Source organism: Ambystoma mexicanum, chromosome 12 (assembly GCF_040938575.1).
Source record: "Ambystoma mexicanum isolate Mex_15411 chromosome 12, UKY_AmexF1_1, whole genome shotgun sequence".
In the NCBI taxonomy this organism is placed as follows: Eukaryota; Metazoa; Chordata; class Amphibia; order Caudata; family Ambystomatidae; genus Ambystoma; species Ambystoma mexicanum.
Genome location: NC_090936.1, coordinates 119,982,669 through 120,001,071, shown reverse-complemented (window position 1 = coordinate 120,001,071; position 18,403 = coordinate 119,982,669). Strand labels below are relative to the sequence as shown.

Below are 18,403 nucleotides of genomic sequence, written 5' to 3'. Positions count from 1 at the left end.
TCCTGCCCGCGTGTAAAAGCCACACGCGCTCTTTGTCTTCATACGCGGCTGGCCAAGGCTGCGTAAATCCTGCCCGCGTGTAACATCCACACGCGCTCTTCGTCTTCAAGTGCGGCTGGCCAAGGCTGCGCGATTCCTGCCCGCGTGTAAATCCACACGCTCACGTTGTCTTCAAACGCTATTTTCTTCTAACTCCTGCATCTGTGGAATTAACAGAAGGATTGATCCCTAAGTGGGAAGGAAGCCTTTCAAGGATTATTGGAAGTGACTTTGAACTGAACTTTGGACGCTATCCTGTGGTGAATTCAACCCGTATCTAGCGTGAGCCTCGTTCCGTCCGGGATAAGTCTCCCTTACTAATTTTCCCTTCCCTGTCGTTTTGTTCTTCATTTCAAATCCATCAAGAGACTCCTGGATTGTTCTACCCAGAGATACAGGTCAGTGTGATCATTCCTGTCATTATCTAACTCATCATACTCAGGTTGGAGCAGTTATTCATGATACTTTAATTTGTCCTAGGCTGGATTACTATACCTTACCCACGCCCTTTCCAGTGATCCATCGCTCTGCCTGTTTTATCAGCCAGAGGGTTGTATCATTTGGAAGGTCTTTGTTGACTTCACGACTATCAAGTCGGGTGAACAGGGATCCGGAAGACCCTACCTCCTGTATCCTTTTGAATATTGTATCCTTTTCAGTTGATACTTTGGTGCATTCTGACACTGTCACAATGAGTCTTCCAGCCCTCTAGCCTTTATAGGCTAATGTCAATCATTCCCCTGTTATTCGCTTAGAACATTCCCCAAGAAATACGAGTTGTGTATTGGGATGAAGAGACCAGCAAGAGTAATGAGGACTCCTGTTTCAACAGTGAGCGGTTTAGTTCTTTTTGGATCAATCATGGTGGCTGGGACTTTAAAAGCTAGAAGTATTGTGCAAATTGAGTCGGCTGTGGAAGCAGGGCTGCGGACTGCTTGGCGAAAGCTGACCCTTCCGAGAAAGCTTTCTGGTAAGCAGAGCACTGAAGACCCTTTGAAGAATGCAGAGGGTATGCAGCAGGAAACCACGCTGAAAGACAAGGGAGGCCGGTGGCAGACTGCGAGAGGAGAACCAGCGTGACCAGGCAAAGCAGTCACATGAGGCCCGGACTGCAGGAGAAGCATCAGCGAAGTCACGGAGAGCCGCTGGGAGGCCTCAGGAAGACGCCATAAGTTCTGACCGGTGAGTCAACCTAAACAGGGGGGACACTGGGTTGGCAGGCGAGCACGCAATGAACACAGAGTTGAATGAAAGCAATTATTTCTTTGAATACCAAACCAAATGAAAATGAGAATAAGCATTTGTGAATACCGATCTGGGTGAAAGCAAGTTTGGGAAACTTACTGATACAAGGAACTGTATGATATGAGAACACAAGTATTGGCAAGAGCCACGAGAATTCAAGGAATTGTATGATATAAGAAAACGAGCACTGCAAGATGGCAAGAGCCACAAAAGCATTGCTGAACAAGCATTGGCAAGAGCCAAAAGAATGCAATGAATTGTATGCTATGGGAAAACAAGCATTGGCAAGAGCTACAAGAGACATTGGTGAACAAGCATTGGCAAAAACCAAGAGAATCTACGAAACTGAATGACGTGTAACATAAATTAGTAGGCGCCAGGAAAATACAAGAAAGTGCAACAAGTGCATGGTGGCCAGATGAGCCACGATACAACCTCAAAAGGCTGTAATGTGTGAGTGACTCAAACACCATTTTCAAGCTGAGGCAGTAGCGTCGTGTTGGTGAAAAGGAAGCACGCCAGGTGTACCGGTGGTGACCTATAATGGGTGGACCGTGTGGTCCGACAACTGTGCCTAGACCGAGTACACCCCTCTGTGGAAAAGCCAATTAAAGCATCTACAAAGAAGCCTGTGTTTGAATAGCTTTGCTGATCTGAAATCAAGGGATTGAACTGATTATATGAACTGGTGAAAGGTAACCATATCAGAAGAGGTGTGAAGTATCCCAATGATTGTGTTTTGGAAAACTGAAAGACTTGAACTCTTGGGATAGGGAACCCTTCTATCTTGTGAACTGTCTTGAACCTGGTGAAGGGAAACCTGATTACCAGCCAAGAGCTAGAAACAGGTCTGAACTCTTATTTGAACACTACTTATATTGATGCTGACATCCCTACACATTATATACATTTAGTTGTGAGGACAAGTATAGATTCTGACATAGACAGACATTTGATTTGGACTTCCTGACACAGATTATCCTTAGTTCCCTTTTGGTAGGGAATCCCACCTTATTATAGGGCAAGTTCGGCCTTTTGCCATCCTGCATTTTTAGTGAATAAATGTTTATGGACCAAACTTTGATCTGTTGTCTGTGTCTGCTTTGTGATGCCTTCACACTTGCCTGCATTTTACCCACCTCCTCATCCTTCCAAGGAGGAAGAGAGGTTGCATAGACTTGACTGTAAAGGGGCTCTAAGTTTTTATATTTTCAGATTGGCAAATATCAGGCAAGATGATCAACTCTTTGTGGGTTATACTGGATATAGACTAGGACAGGCTGTGACTAAACAAACTTTGTTGTGTTGGATCATTCTGTGTATTTTAGAATGTTAGTCTATAGCTGGAAAAGATGTCCCTTAAAATCTAAGGGCACATTCCAAAAGAGGAGTGGCAACCACTTCGGCTGTGCAAAGAGGTGTACCAGTGCAGGACATCTGTAATGCTGCAACTTGGTCTTCGAAACACACCTTTTCAAAACATTACTGTCTGGACAGCTTGTCATGTCAGGAAGCTAGGGTTGGGAAAGCTGTTTTACACAATATAAACCAGAAAGATAAATCCAATGGTACCACCTTCTATGAAACTGCTATGGGAGTCTATCAAAGATGTGGAATCCATGAGAGGACACAGTCCATTAGAAGAACAAATTACTCACCCCTGGTAATGTTCCTTCTACACACTTCTATCTTTCAACACCCATGCAGGTTTTCACAATCCTCAAGTCAGCTATGCAGAAAGAGGGAAAAACTAGAACTGAGGCAACGGGCACAGTGCATTCTATTTATACCATCATCGACATCCTTTCCGAGCACCAGGATGGATACTGTCGAGAAACATCGACTCGATGCAGCACAGCGCCCTCTGCTGTAGAAATATATTCCAAGACTGCAAGCAGGTTATCAGTATTTCAAAGATGAGGAATACGTGGGAGGAACATCCAATAGAAACAACATTACCAGGGCTCAGTAATTTCTTCATCTCTATTGAAACTCCCTCACTTTCCATCTTTCTCCTCCAGCTTTAAATAGTCCTCACTAAAGGCCACTCGCTCTTCCCCCTCTTTGATTGGCCTTGCGTGTTGTTTGTATGTCTAGAGATGTTCCATTGGTCAGACATGTTGTCTTCCTTTTTGGCCCCTTTTGCTGAATTTCTAAAGCTCTGTAAAGTTATTAAAGTCCTTATGTCCATCTTTGTGTCTTCTGACCTCCCTACTCACTCATTCTGCATGTCTACTTTTGTTGCTTTTCATCCCCCATTTGCCTCTGCTCTCTACCAAAGTCAGTTCTCCAGACCAGTCCTGGCATAGTTCTAGTTACTGAAGGTATGATCCACATTTGCACTGTGCATTTCCTTTAAATTTTGTGGGGTCTAGTTTGCGGAATGCGCTGGACATCCATGCTTGGTGAGGCAGGCCCTGAGCTGCTGGATGTCTTTGATGGAAGTGGTTTTGAGGTACAGTTGTATATTATCTGTTTATTGGGGCATGTTGTGGCTGGAAAGGATGGATTCCAGAGGCTCCATCTATAGTTTTGAAATCAAAGGTGAGGGGATGGATTATTATGGCACTCTACAGGTGACCGGTAGAGAGGTGATCTTGAGGTATCCATCTGGAGGAACAGATGGTGCTATTTTAGGGATTAGGTGAAACAATGCAGGCCAATCTCACCAATCCCCATGCCATTATGTAGTAGGTGATTGAGGGCTTGATGATCTACTGTGTTGAAGGCTACAGAGAGATCAAGGAGTGCCTGTGCTGCATTTGGGTGGAAGATGATTGGAAGGCTTTGGAGGTTGTTGGAGTCGATGTGTGCTTGAAGTTGAATGGCATCAGCTCTTTTGAGAATCTTGGCAAGGAAGGGAAGGTGTATGATGAGGTGCTAGATGCTGAGGTCATCGAAACCCAGTGTTGTTTATTTAGGAGCAGGAGTATTATCTGGTTTTTAGAGTAGTGAGAAATGCTCCTTGCAGGAAGGATTTGATGACGATAGCCAGGAATAATGGATGGAGTGCTCCTGTGGGGAATGTGTTTACTCACATACAGGACCAGTACCCCACACATAGTGCCCTTCTTGAAGAAGGTCTTGTTCATTATGACCACAACGGGGCCTGGCCCATTCTTGTAGATGCCCCTGAGACATTGGGCCTCATTACACGGTAGGAGGTAACCATGGCGCTATTAGCGGCATGGCTACTCCCCTACCGGGTACCGGGTCCGGGCAGGCGGTATGGGGACTTACCGGGTCATTCCCATTATACCATTCCCAAATACCATTCCCATTTGAGCCCCCAGAGGGCTCAATGGGAATGGGGAAGGAGCTAATAACGGTACCGCAATTTGCGGTACCGTTATTTGCTCTGAAGTCCCTCAGCGGGTCCCTTCCTTAACGCCTGGTCAGACCAGGCGTTAAGGACGGGACCCTCTGAGGGACCTCGTAGTAGGGCGCAAAGGGATTACCGGCACAGGTGACCTTATCGGTGCCGATAATCCCTTACCGCCTTCCGTGTAATGAGTGAGGCCCATTGACTTTTACTAGATTCTTCGGCTCTGATTTAGGAGGAGCCCACTCTTCCCAAACCCCCTCTGGTTGATCCTATCCAGCACAACGAAAATCTTCCCTATGAAAAAGATGTTGTTGAAGACTTCACCTGTCTCAAATAACTGCTTTGCATGCAGCACATGCTTTTTCTAGTTGTCAATGCAGATCCTAGGCGATAGCCTATAATGTAATAGAAACACACTATTACAGGACCATCAACACACAAACTGAGCATGCAAACACTGCAAAAATGGAAGCCTGCTTTTTTTTACCCCCTCACGTTACAGCCCTTCCACCCAAGTTACAATTTTGCCATTATGAAACCAGGACTCCAAGTCCCCAAAATGCAAAAGCAAATGCCAGCACTGGATAACCGTTAACAGAATCGAATGGAATAGATCATGTTGGCAAGCACACTATAGTAATCTATGTGTACTGTACAAACATTTAACAAAAGCACAACAGACTCAATCCTCCACAACTCCCCACGGCCCAGTGTAACTGTTAGATTCTAGCTCACATTGAAGTTTGCCATTTCAACTGAGAGCTAAACAAGCATGGCAGATGAAGCTGCGAGCATTTCAGCGCAGAAGCAAAGCCGCAGGCACAGATTTGAGCTGGGTTATGGTTAGCTCATAATCTTCCTTAATCGGAGCATTAACTATCCTACTCAAGCACCTACCATTATAGCAAAAATGTAATGTGCACACATTTTAGTTACACATGTATTGTTGAGGTTTTAGGAGGGTAACTGCGAGAACTAAATGTGACCATTGACTTGCATGGGGTGACTGATATTTTGGAGGGAGACATGAGGCAGACAGCACAAATTAGGAGACTACCCTCCTACTGTAAATACTGTAGGGGTGGTTGGCATCTATGGGCCCAAACATCCTACATTAAGCAGTACAACACTCCACAGCAGCCCCACCTGCTATAATATACAGAAAAACACTCCCTTGTCCTGATGCTTTAAGTGTCCACTTCCATTGGTGCACTTTCTCACTGGTGTGGTAGTAGATGACAGATGACCCGTGGGAGAAAAATCCCAACAGCGATGAGCCATCGCTGGATTTCAGTAAAGGATTATTCAGCACCAAAAATCTCCATCAGCTTGCAGCTCAACTCTGGGCCTGTGTTTTGAGCATTGCATGTATGGCAGGTGCAGCAAGTTCAGTGGCTGAATTGCAAAGCTCAACAACTCCCCTCGTGTTCTCTTCAAAACACGGATCCCTTAAATGAGGATGGACAGGGGGAGGAGGGGATCACAAGGCGCATCAAAGTCGGAGTTTATTTGTTTCATAGAGTGGCATCTTAGGTATAGCCATCAACCCTTGGTGCCTTACTCAGGACCTACTGACATTTTCCCTTCCGAGTGGACTGAAATCGGCCATGGGGAAAATGTGTAAACCCCTTGCAAGAGGCCAGAGGCAGTATCATACTCTCTGCAGGAGGTCCATATTGCCAGACCAGTGAGGCTCCCTCACCCCCATGCAACCCAAACCTAAACCTTAAAGGAAATAAAATAAAAAAGCAGTTGAAAATAGTTGGGGAAGAGGGGCTGGCCTGGCTCTCAGCTCAGCTAATTATTATTAGCATTTTGTAAAAAACAAAAATGGCTTTTACATGGAAATGAGTTCCAAACCTGTGCTGTTTGATCCCTGGAACGATTATTTGAACCTATCCTGGGCAATTCAATATAAATATTGAGACTCTCTGTCCAGGTTAGCAAGAGAGTCCATAGACCCCTTCAACCAACCAAGCCATAAGTCTAATTGCCGCTCCACGTGTACATAAACTGCAAACCCATACTGTATTGGGCACAGCTCTAAAGATAAGGGGTGTATCAGCCACTACTATTCCCTAAAAATAGTAAAATACACCCCAAAAATTAAACTAGGTAGTAAAAATTGCTCCCATCAAATGATGGGGAAGAGACGGGTAGGACCATGTGCCCCTGCTTTCACCCACACCGCTCCATGCACATGTTTGTCCACTGGGGCAAGTGGTGCCACAGGAAGAAACTACTATTGTTACTGTGGAAGTGGAAGAAGTCAACCTGTATTTTTTAATGTGTATGAATAAGTAGGTGCAAAGGAATTATTATTGCGAAACCATTTCCGGTTTGCAGTGATTTTTTTTTTTCTTGCTTACAAAATACTGCATTGGGAATAGGACTTACATTTTTACTCCGTATAAAATCCTTTCGGGCCCAATTTTAAAACATAGGAAGTAAAATACTCCAACTTCAAAATCATATCTGGAGCACTGCTTGTATATGACACCTTTATAATATTAAGAAGTGTAGCACGTGTTTAAATTAAGAAGCATATTTCTGTCGTTCTGTAAATGAAAAGTGCCACTGTTTGTGGAAAGGGCAGTTCAACAAATAATTGGCAGAGTTTCTCTTAGAACTGAGCTCTTGCTCATTCGTAGGCTTCCCGGTTTTCAGTAGAATCCGATAAAGCCTGGAAAAACACCACTGGGAGAAAAAGGTGCCTCCTGGGTTTAAACTGAAAAATACAATTTTTTTAAAACTCCCAGTGGTACCTTAGCGTGCGCAAGCATGGGAGGAAGGTAGCTGGGGGTGAAGAGGTGGCTGGAGAGGGGGCTAGGCATACAATATGAGAAGGGCCCTACCCCTCCCTAGCCCAGTATTCTGTTAGGTTTTCTCCCATCCCCTTGCTTCCTCTCCTGTCCCCTTGCCTTATTTAAAAACACTGCACATTCTATGTTACATAGTTTTGTTTGTAACAAAATAAAATAAAAATATTTGGCTGGGATCAGGGGTGATTCTGAGGAATTGAAGACCATTTTGTGGCTAACGATTCACTTCTCAAGACTGGCCACAATTCTTCGACATAGCCCTTGGCCTCTATCACAGGTTTTATTTAGAATGGTATAACATGGATTTTTCGGTGTCTCGATTTGTGCCCCCACATTCCTTTCCCCTCCCACGAATGTAGGATTTGAATGAAATATACACAGACACCCAAACATGTATGTTACATCTTTTTTTGCAAATTAAAGTATTTGTCAGTGGGCAGGTGCTACTTTGAGTAATTCTAGCCGATTTTGAGCCTTTTTATATGGCTATGAATTCAACCCCCCTAAAAATAAAAGTATCTCAAATGTTGCCACAATTCCTCAAAATAACCCAACACATACTTTCTTTTCAACTAAATAAGGATGTAACCTAGATTATTCAGCATACGTATTTGTGCCCCGGGCTATATTTGTGGCTTTCCATTATACCATCAAGTATTAAAGCCTCATGTCATTTTCTGCAACATTATTTTCTGTGATTTCATACTGATGTCCAAACATGTGCAAATTAGGGCCTCCTGCACGTCCCTAACACATCACAGAACATGCACTGGATATTGATAAAGGGCATCATTCTGTACACACATTTGCCTACATCCTTTCTAGGCATGTAGCAAGTAGTATAAGTGCACACCTTGCTTCAGAGCCAATATGATCAAATGGTGATAAACAAAGTAATTTGGGTGCAGAAGAGGTAACACAACCTTGACACGAGGGTGGAAAAACAAATAGCAAAAGGAAAGTATCCTATCAGGTCCCAGCGCCGAAATCCTACAGGAGCAGACGAATTGCCCACCAAATCCACCAATCCAGCACACCCAACAGTTAATTGAAACAACTATTGAGTTGACCAGGCAGGGGGAAAGGGGAATGGAGAAAATAACAAACGGATAGGATTCTTCTGGTTCCCTTCAACTTTCCTGACGACTCGGAACACTGCAAACCCTGAAAATAACACATATCGATTTACATTAGACTCAACACTCCCTTGCTTTTGAGTATAATATATACTTTACTTCCTACTCCTCCTTTACCTGTCTGCCATTGCTAAATGCCAAGAGGCAATCTTTTAAGATGCAGCAGTTCTTTAAACTTTGCTTGCCAACTTGTAACTGAGGTACTCTTCAATGATACTACTGATACTCCTGAAAAACATTGCTTTAACATACTCCTTAACTGTTGCTTGCAAACTTTACTCAACTCCTCTTGACTTTTGCTTTACCTTAAAACAATAATAGACTTTCTCTGATTACTTTTGCATTCACAATAAATTTGTTATATTATTTTTAGAATGGTTTCTTAGTTGCAATACAGTCTCTCAACACACTGCCTCAAAGTTCCATCTTACTTTCATCTTTAAAGATTGTATCTTAATGGACTTCTCCTTATTAAACTAAATGTTGCCTCTACATTCAGATAGACTTTTACTCACTCCTTGCTTCGATTCGTTACAACGGAACGCGCGCATGAACAGCTGACTCGCCGTGCTTTCAGAGATGAACTGGAACCGAAGCGCGCACTCAGATAACTATTCTCCGATCACCTCAGCTGTGAATTATTACACTCCTGTTTTCTTACCAAACTGGTACAACACATCCATTGTTAAAGATGCTTATGCGTTTAAAAAAACAATTCATAACGGATCAGGCACTCCTTCGTGCACTCATGGTATGATATGATAGGTTATTTATAACGCGCTTAATACCCAGAGGTTTCTAAGCGCGAACCTGGGGATCGAACCTGTGGTTCTCCGTGTCGTCTTGCTTTCAAGTTGAGCATGTTGCCCCTGAGCTTTCCTCCCAAGACTGGTACTTAAACACAAGTCCGTTGTTTGTGCCTATCAGAGTTCCTGCGGCCACCATGTAAACATTTGACAAACAATACGAGGGTGTCTGTCCTCGATTTCTATAGCCATTACCACAGATACACTATATATACAAGGCATGAGGCAGGCTCTCTACCGAGCCCAACTCGTACCGAATCAGGTAGGTTTACCGCCCAAGGGCCTACATCAAAAAAAAAAATATTCATTTCTGAAACACTTGCATCTTTATCCCATCCTCGTGGTAAGATTCTAGCTTCTTGTCCTTTTACAAATCTTTTCTTCAGGGTCATTAGCGTCTGTTGATACGTGGCCCTGAGCCTCATCCTTCTGATAGAGGTAAAATGTACTTTTTATAATACAACATGAGATAACAGTCTCCAGAACTGAGAGCCTGCACTTATTTTTTTTAGAAACTCCACATAGGTTTCTTGATCTTCGTGCGTCTTAGCACTCATATAGTACTTTTAGCCATTTTCAGGTATTTATTTTGACATATCTGTACTCCTTTCCTATTATTCTTGTTGAACTTTGGGAGCACACCATTTTTCATGTATTATTCCTCATATCAAGGCATATGCTAGTATGCCACAATTGAATGTTCACCCCCGATTCCAGTGTGGTCTATACATTTTTCTTTTGCTTGTACTGTTATTACAGTGCTAAGATGTGGGAGGTGCCCCCCTAAAGTAGTGCACTTGCCCTACCTTTTTCCTACCCCACCTTCTCTCTACCCTGCACTTGCTCGTACGAATGCCACAAGGCCTAGTAGGACCTTTATTGTTTGATTAGTTACTGTTTTTACTATTGTGTTAGTGGATATTAGACGGGCAGCGGTGGTGCATCAAAAAGTAACATAAATAAAGGAGTCATGGGATATTCTCAATGGTGGTGATTTGAGAAAAGGCCAGAGATCGAGAATGGTTTTCAGAGAGTGTAATGAGCATCAAAATGGAACGACCAGGTCCGTTTGGTGTCCTTATTTGCGGACAGTTTCTAGAGTTCTATATTCTATTTCAGTTGTGTCACTCATAAGCCATATGTCTTCAGCGGTTTATAGTGATTACATCGAAAAAAAAACGACAAACCAAAGCATCTAATAAAAAGGATCGAATGACAAGGCATCGACAGGCTATCTTTTACATGTAAAAGTGTCTTTCCATCTAAACAAGTCCATCGAAAATGTAAATGGACTGGTTTCAATGGAAATGCATTTTTACATGTAAAAGATGGCATTTAAATCCTTTTTTGTAACTTTAAATCGTTACATGGAGCTGTCCAGTGCTGAAATTTCGGCACTGGCCAGCTCCTTGTAACATTTTAAATTTTTTTGTACATTTGGGGGGGGGGGGTCCCCCGCAACCCCCCACCCTCACCCCCCGAACCCCAACCCTAACCCTAACGTAACCCTTAATCTAACCCTAGCCCCAACCCTAACCCTAATGTAACCCTTAATCTAACCCTAGCCCCAACCCTAACCCAATCCCTAGCCCCAATCCTTACCCTAATCTAACCCTTAATCTAACCCTAGCCCTAACCCTAACCCCAACCCTAACCCTAATGTAACCCTTAATCTAACCCTAGCCCCAACCCTAACCCTAATGTAACCCTTAATCTAACCCTAGCCCCAACCTTAACCCCCAACCCTAACCCTAATGTAACCCTTAATCTAACCCACCCTAGCCCCGACCCTAACCCTAATCTAATCCTAGTCCCAACCCTAACCCCACTAATTTCGATGGATCCATCGAATTATATACAACGAAATGGCTATTCAATGGAATGGAATTTTGTTGCATATAATTTGATGGTATGGCTGTCGATGCTTTGGTTGTCAATGGATTGACCAGATACCATCTTCAGGACCTGCTCTTGATTCAAATATATTTTTGCTTCATTTGGAATGTAGCTGGTATTTTTTATTGTTCCTGTTTTTAGTTACTTTTGTCATGATTATTACTTGGATTGTAAGGGCCTTACTTGTTGTTTTTGTTCTTCTGTGTGCAATGTATTTTTTTTTAAAGTATAAATAAAGAGTATTAAAAAAAAGAGAAAAAAGAATGTAGCTGGTAAAGTATACTTTTTGATGTTCCATAATCTTTGTTTCCTATGCATTTTGCAAAACTTGTTGAAAATCAGTGCCATTCTTCAGGGTTACTTGATGAAGACATAAATGCACAGCATGGTGTTTGTATCCAAGCTCTAATCTTGCCATATTTCATGTTTTTTAGGTTATGCAGTGGGTGTTGTGATTATTACTCTGATGGGATTAATTATATGGATTTTTTGAAGAACGTGGGAGTGATTTTAAATCCAGATGGGGACACATCCACTACTCACACACAATCAACAAAGGAACATCTGCGGAGCGGAGGAATGAGACAACCAGATACCTCTGATGGGTACTTGTGTTTTGTTTCTCACTGAAACCAAGCACTCACGGGGATTTGTGAATCAATGTTTAAATTGGAGTCAAATGTGTACGTTCTAACGGAAAGAAATTGTCTAGCAAATTTAGTGATTGATGTATTCGTGGTGCTAAAAAGGTTTGCAAAACACAGTAGGAGCTTTTTTTGCTCCTATCCCTAATTTGATGGCAGAGACCTGGTACGTTTGTACACAGGCGCAGCCAGACCCCCTTTCGCCAAATTTGCATCATTTGCAAAGTGGAGTGCAAATGTGCAGGGCAAAAGGCGGCCCATAAGCGTATATGCCACCTTTTGCCCTGCCCTTCTGCACTCTGTTGTGCAAAGTGATTAAACGCTGCCTGACATGTTCGCATGACAGGTAGCGTTTTATTGTAATTGTAAATGCTGCTTGCTATGCAAGATTGACAGGCAGCATTGACAATGGATCCCCATGGTGTCCATGGTGTCCTCCTGCTTTATGCTGGTGCATAAAGCAGGCAGACTCAATAGGGATCTCCAGCATTTGCTCAGGCATGAAAATCCATGTCGGCGCAAATGCTGGAGCATTTGAATGACGGAGAAGAAGGAAAATGGTGGACATGCAAGTTGCGTTCCACGCCTCCTCTCTACCATACAAATGATTGAAAATGGGGCGTGACGTTAACGGAAGGGGTTAAAGACTTACACAAGGCTTTTACGCCTTCCATTAACTTTACGCCTCTATGGAACATGAGCTCCTAGTAATGTTTTACCTAGAGCCACGCATTTCTCTATATACACACCACATTCTGGAGTGCAGTATTTGTGTTTTAATTACTCCTGTGATCTGATACGAACCGTTCCATTCTGTTGCCTGTGAACTCTTTACCTGTTATGACCGGGGCTTGGGCAAGTGCAGTGGCAATAAATAGTTCTAGTAAATGCTATTAACCTCTCTCCCACTTACATCAGAAAATGCATTCCCGTTATTCAATGATGACCAACACTTCAGTTCTGCTACAAAGAGAGGTCAGAATGTTGGTAACGCGAGTCTAGATGAAAGGTCTAGGTTAGATTATGCAAACATGTTGGACCAGATTTACAAATATTTCCATTTCTGGATGCAAAGTGTGGTAGATGCAAATGGTCTGTGGTCATCTGCAAACTTATGAATGCCTGGTAATTCAAAATAATTACACATGCGTCATGCTCAATCTGTGTGTACCACTTGTTGCACAGGCACATGGACCTGGTCTCAAGAAAAAGGGATTTGTTTTCTACGTTTTTACCTTAAAGTGGTGTCAAAGTTTGGGGAAGGTGAACCAGAGACAGGGAAAAATATTTCAGCAAGTTACATTTGTTCCTACAGATTTTCCCCTGTCCTAAATCTGATTGTACGCATGTTTTTATCATATGCCCTTAAACTTTAACTAATTAATTCAACCTCAGTCCTTCATTCATCCCTCCAGCAACATACCCTTACTCATTCATCTCTCCTCATAATCATTCATTCAGACATCAGCCTTCGCTCTCATCATTCATCAGCCTTGAGATTCAGTCATTCATAAACCACTTCTCAACCCTCTCTCCACTCACTGCTTCCCCCTCGACACATACCCCATCTGCCTATGTGTCTCAGTAAGCATGAACTCATAAAATGTTCTCAACACACAGCAGCGAAAAAAACATTGGCTTTGTCAACTCTTGTCAGTATTTATGAATCAGGTTACTTGTGTGTACTTGGGTAGATGTATGCATAATCCGAGCCTATTGTCTGTGCTTATTTTGCTTATTTGTATTCCATGGATATTGTATGTGAATATTGTGCACACTTATATTCTGAACCCACCTTATTTGCGCACTGTGACAAAGTCTCCTGCCTGACCAAAATAGTGGACGTTGAGGTCATCCAGCAGATCGCATACTACCACAGGTGACATAGTGTTGGATCCAGGGGTGGAATCAGAAGGATCGCCTGGCTATCCCCCCCATGACATGCGTGTAAGGCAGTAGCTCATTACAATGTACCCATAGATGCTCCTGCCTCTTTAAGGGAAATGAAGAGCGATGGTACTGCAGAGCCGACATCGCCTGCATGCTCAGCTCTCCTCTTGTGGGTGCAGAAACCACCCATAAATCTACCAAGAGAAAGAGACAGACGTGATCTTTGCCAGAAAATCTTAGTCAGCCAGTCCTCACACAAGGCATCCACTTTCATACAGTTAAGAACAGATAGGCTAAGGCACTCCAGCCCAAGGCCAGGACCATAGTGTGAAAACCAGAAAGAGGACCGCCCAATGAGAGGAACTAGTCAGCCCCAAGTCCCACTTCAGAACCTGATGTCAGTTTCAGGAGTGGTACTCACCACACCAGTCAGTCTGATACCATTGGCCAAAAGAGGAAGTGTAATAAGAACTGCAAGACAGTGGAGATGTTTCTTGAAGCTGTGGTCCAGCAGACACTCGAGACCCGCTCAGGCTCAGCAAACTATACTCACATAGTCCCAGTACCAAGTGTGCACACTTTTGTCCCCTTATTGAAGATAGAAAGCAGGGCCAAAGTCCTATAAAACACAAGGGCTCAGTCAGTTGGTGGTGTAAGATGAATCACTCATCCAGAGCTGCTGGAGAGTTGAACAGAAGGGGCTGGAGATGGGTGAAGCGCTGAGTACAGGCGACGGTACAGTAAGTACCTATAGCCTGCATAGAGCAAGAGCCTAGAACCTGGGAGAGAGGCCCAGAAGGATGTGCTAAAGAGGAAAGGGAAGGGTGCAGAAGAGGCCCAGGTGGTCCTGGAGGTTGGGGGTTAAGAGACCCAAAGGACTGGCAGCAGCAAAACAAACAGGACTGGGGAAGAGAAAGGCCAAGACATTTTGGAGGATTTTGACCCCATTAACAGACAGTGTAACCAATTAGATCATAATGACTCGCACCTGAACGTCGTAAAGAGCAGGCAGGGGCTGGGGAAAGGTTGAATCTGCTCTATAACTTAAGAGCCTTCTGAGAATGGTGCTGTTGTTTTTGAAAAAATCTGCTGTGGAAAGAGAAAGAGGTTGAGGTAGAGCAGGACGAAGGAAGCTAAAGCGATGTGGCCATGAGGAGGGTGAGGAAAAGCGAGGTGGAGAACAAGGGTGACAGTGGTGAGGAAATATATAAGGGGGAGTTCGGTGGCTGGGGGGGTGAAAGAAGGAGAGTAAGGAGGGAGTTGGTGGTAACATCAAGTGGGAATAAGAGAAGTACATTCAGGAGGAAGTTTGAGGGGCCTGCAGGGATTTTACTGTGAAGTCAAGGAAAAGAAAAATCCTATAAATAGAGATACTTTAGAATATTCCCATCTGTCAGGCTGGAAACCCCTGGCAAATCTATAAAAGACACCAGTATTTGGGAGCTACACTTAGTTAAGTAACTAATTCAGTAGGCTTAGTGCTGAATTCTAGACAAGGGTAGTTTGTTGGGCATTTCAGAAGCCAACTGTGTAGAGATTTCGGGAAATTGTATGTATTCTATTTGTAGCAGAGCACAAAGCCCAGAGGCATCTAGGTGCTAGTTAATTACAGGACACATGATACAAGGGGTAAGAAGGTTGCACATAACATAGAAACAAGATGGTTAGATGAGGTGGACAAACAGTGAGATAACAATGGGCTAGCGGGATACTCGCCACACACCTAACATGAGGGTACACTCCAGAAAAGCCTCAACCAGTGGGGCTGAGGGCTACTTCAGCTGTGTGATGGTTACAGTTTGTGCCAAGGCAAATATGGGGGGATTGGAGCAGTTCACAACATCTGGTGTGCTCGGTTTGGTAGCAGGTTGGCGGGTTAAGCTGGATAGTGTTTAGGTTCATGTGAGGCTTCGAGTTCCTGGAAGGAGAAGGGGAGCTTGCGGGATTGGAGCATGGAGGAGAAAGAAGGGCTACGGGGGAGAAGGGGGGTCGGGTGCAAACATTGAGATAATCAGGTCACACACATACCTTTGAGCATGGAGGAGGGGCCCAGACAACTTACAGCACAACCTTCCATTGAGAATCATCAATTTGAATTCACAAGGGAAGGTCTTAATACCTTTAGGTACTAGGGAATTGTTGTAGTAATAATAAGGAACACCTTAATAAACTGTTGTTAAGGTTGAATTAACTAAATATGGTCCTCCCTGTACCCCCCTGTGTTCAAAGTGTTAAACATAAACAGTTTTTAACCTATTTTTGTAAATGTCTGTCCATCCAGAGACGTCCCAGTCTAGCAACCAAAGTACAAACTATGATGGCCAACAAAGCTCAAAACTATTCTTATAAGTCATTTTGCCTCCAGGCCTACCATAATCTACAACAATATTTATACTAGTTTGGCCGACAGAAGTGTCCATAAACCTATCATTTAAATCCATCCCTATTGTAAAAACATACATAAATGTATTTGCTGGTCAGTCCCTTCTTGGGGTTAACCACTGTTCTACCTTTTACATGATCTCTGAACTAATACACAATTAATTACGCTTCCTCACAGCCCCTTGTTTCTTTAACACCTCAACCTTCTTCAGTCTCTCCATGACCTTGGATTCTCTGAGGCTTCCCTCAGGTCTTTCCTTGACCTTGGCGGGCCTCTCCACAGGCTTGGATTCTCTCAACCCAACATTCTTAAGTCCCCCCCCCCCCAACCCTCAGTCCTTCCTTCTAGTATCAAATTATTTCCCTAGGTCTTCTCAACACAGCTCCAGCTCTCCTGGTCAAACATCTCCCATGCCCTCGTCAGAGTAGTTGTGCAGCAAATAGTAAATTCTCTTCTGAATTTCAGAGGCTCCCAGTGTATTCAGGGAGTAGATGAAAGTCAATTGGCATCCTTCACGCCTTTTGCTCTGACCGTCATTTTCCACTTTCTTTTATAGCGCTGGTTAGGTAAGGGTTTTATTAAGTCAGCCCAGAACTAGTTCATAAATTGTGGGTCTTATTTTACCTTCCCTGATTCATCTATTCTCTCAAAATGCGGCTTTTGAAAACTTTAGTTCATTTTTAGCTGCCTTTTGGTGATTTTTGATGGAATTGTACGAACGGACCAAAAAAAAAGTCTGTATGCACAAAAAGTCTGAAAAATGCTACCACCAAAGGTTCGAACACCAAAAGTTTGAATCCTTGGTGGTAGCATGCATTGAAGGTAAGTAAAAAAAAAAAAAAAAGGCTGCAGGGGTGTCCCCCGCAACTCCCCGCTCACCATACTGTACAGTATGACAGGGTTTGTTTATGTTGGGGGTGTGGGTGGGGGCGTGTTGAGGGTGTGGGTGGGGGTGTATTGTGGGTGTGTTGTTGATGTGTTGTGGGTGGGGGTGTGGATAATGTAGTGATGTGCAAGCGGGGGAAACCCCTGGAGCCTTCCGTTAAAAAAGAAAAAAAGAAGAAGAAAAGGCCCCTGCGGCGCCGGTTCCCGATCACAGAAGTGAAAGGGAACTGGCGCAGTAGGGAGACAGCCTGAAGAAAAGGTAAGTAGGGTTTGTTTATGTTGGGGGTGTGGGTGGGGGTGTGTTGAGGGTGTGGGTGGGGGGTGTATTGTGGGTGTGTTGTTGGTGTGTTGTGGGTGGGTGTGTGGGTAATGTAGTGATGTGCAATGTTTGTTCGCATAGGAAATGTACACACCTTTGGTGGTGCCTACATTTCCCATGAAAACTTTTCTGTGACAGACTTTTCCGTAACAGAAGGATCACGCAGATCCTTTTTAATTGCTATCTCAACTGTCAATGGTCCGTTCTGAGCATTTAAAAAGGGACAGGCACCATATTGGATACGCGGGCGTGCTTCTGTAGCATCCCGTGGTGTCCTGTGAACTTGCAGCAAGCCGAGCCCTCTGTTTCAAGTAGCCACACACATTCTGGCTCTAGTGTGGAAGACAAAGGGCCTCATTAGGAGTATGGCTGTAAGCGGTAAAATTGGAGGTAATTCCGTTTCCGCCAACTTCACCACTTTGCCAAACTCTGAGTGACAGAAAGTTGGTGTTAATTCCACCAGCAGAAATACCTCTGGCGGAATTAGCCCCAGCAGTAAATCCTGCAACAATTTGCAGAATTAGCCATAGGGCCAATCCTGTCGGCTGAAATACCTCCCAAAAAATAAATCAACTTATTTCGCCAAATTACAGGCTGGGAATCAACAGAATAACCTCCAAAAATTGGAGGAAATACAGCCAAATAAACAGCACATATACCTCCACCAAAATGGTAAGGGGATATGGAGACAGGTAATTGAAATCAAGGCGCATGGGCACTAGATCACCTCATGAGGAGTATATTTCATTTGATTTGATTTTTGCATTAATAACACGCACATGACAGACTAAATCGTATAGCGGCGCAAGTGATGTATAACATGCGAACAAGACAGAGCCTGGCTCCAGCAAATCGGCAAGGGCCACACCTTCCTCTAACACACATCCAGCCAACATGCAGCCACAAGCAGACTTCGATTATGGGCTTCACAACCCCTACTCTACATCCAACTACAGCAGCATGCAAGACCCAGTAGAGAAGGAGACAGGCACCACAAAGGCGCAGGAGAAGCA

The 18,403-nt window shown here is 43.7% G+C and overlaps 1 protein-coding gene across 2 annotated transcripts in view; it reads left to right on the top strand.

The window, feature by feature from the left end:
• EFCAB6 (EF-hand calcium binding domain 6) overlaps positions 1 to 18,403 on the top strand; it is a 1,227,964-nt gene that overhangs the window by 524,916 nt on the left and 684,645 nt on the right. For both annotated transcript variants that reach the window (XM_069628134.1, XM_069628133.1), the window contains one exon: positions 11,704 to 11,874. In XM_069628134.1, coding sequence (XP_069484235.1) covers positions 11,704 to 11,874 — 171 coding nt within the window. The remainder of the gene's footprint in view (positions 1 to 11,703; positions 11,875 to 18,403) is intronic.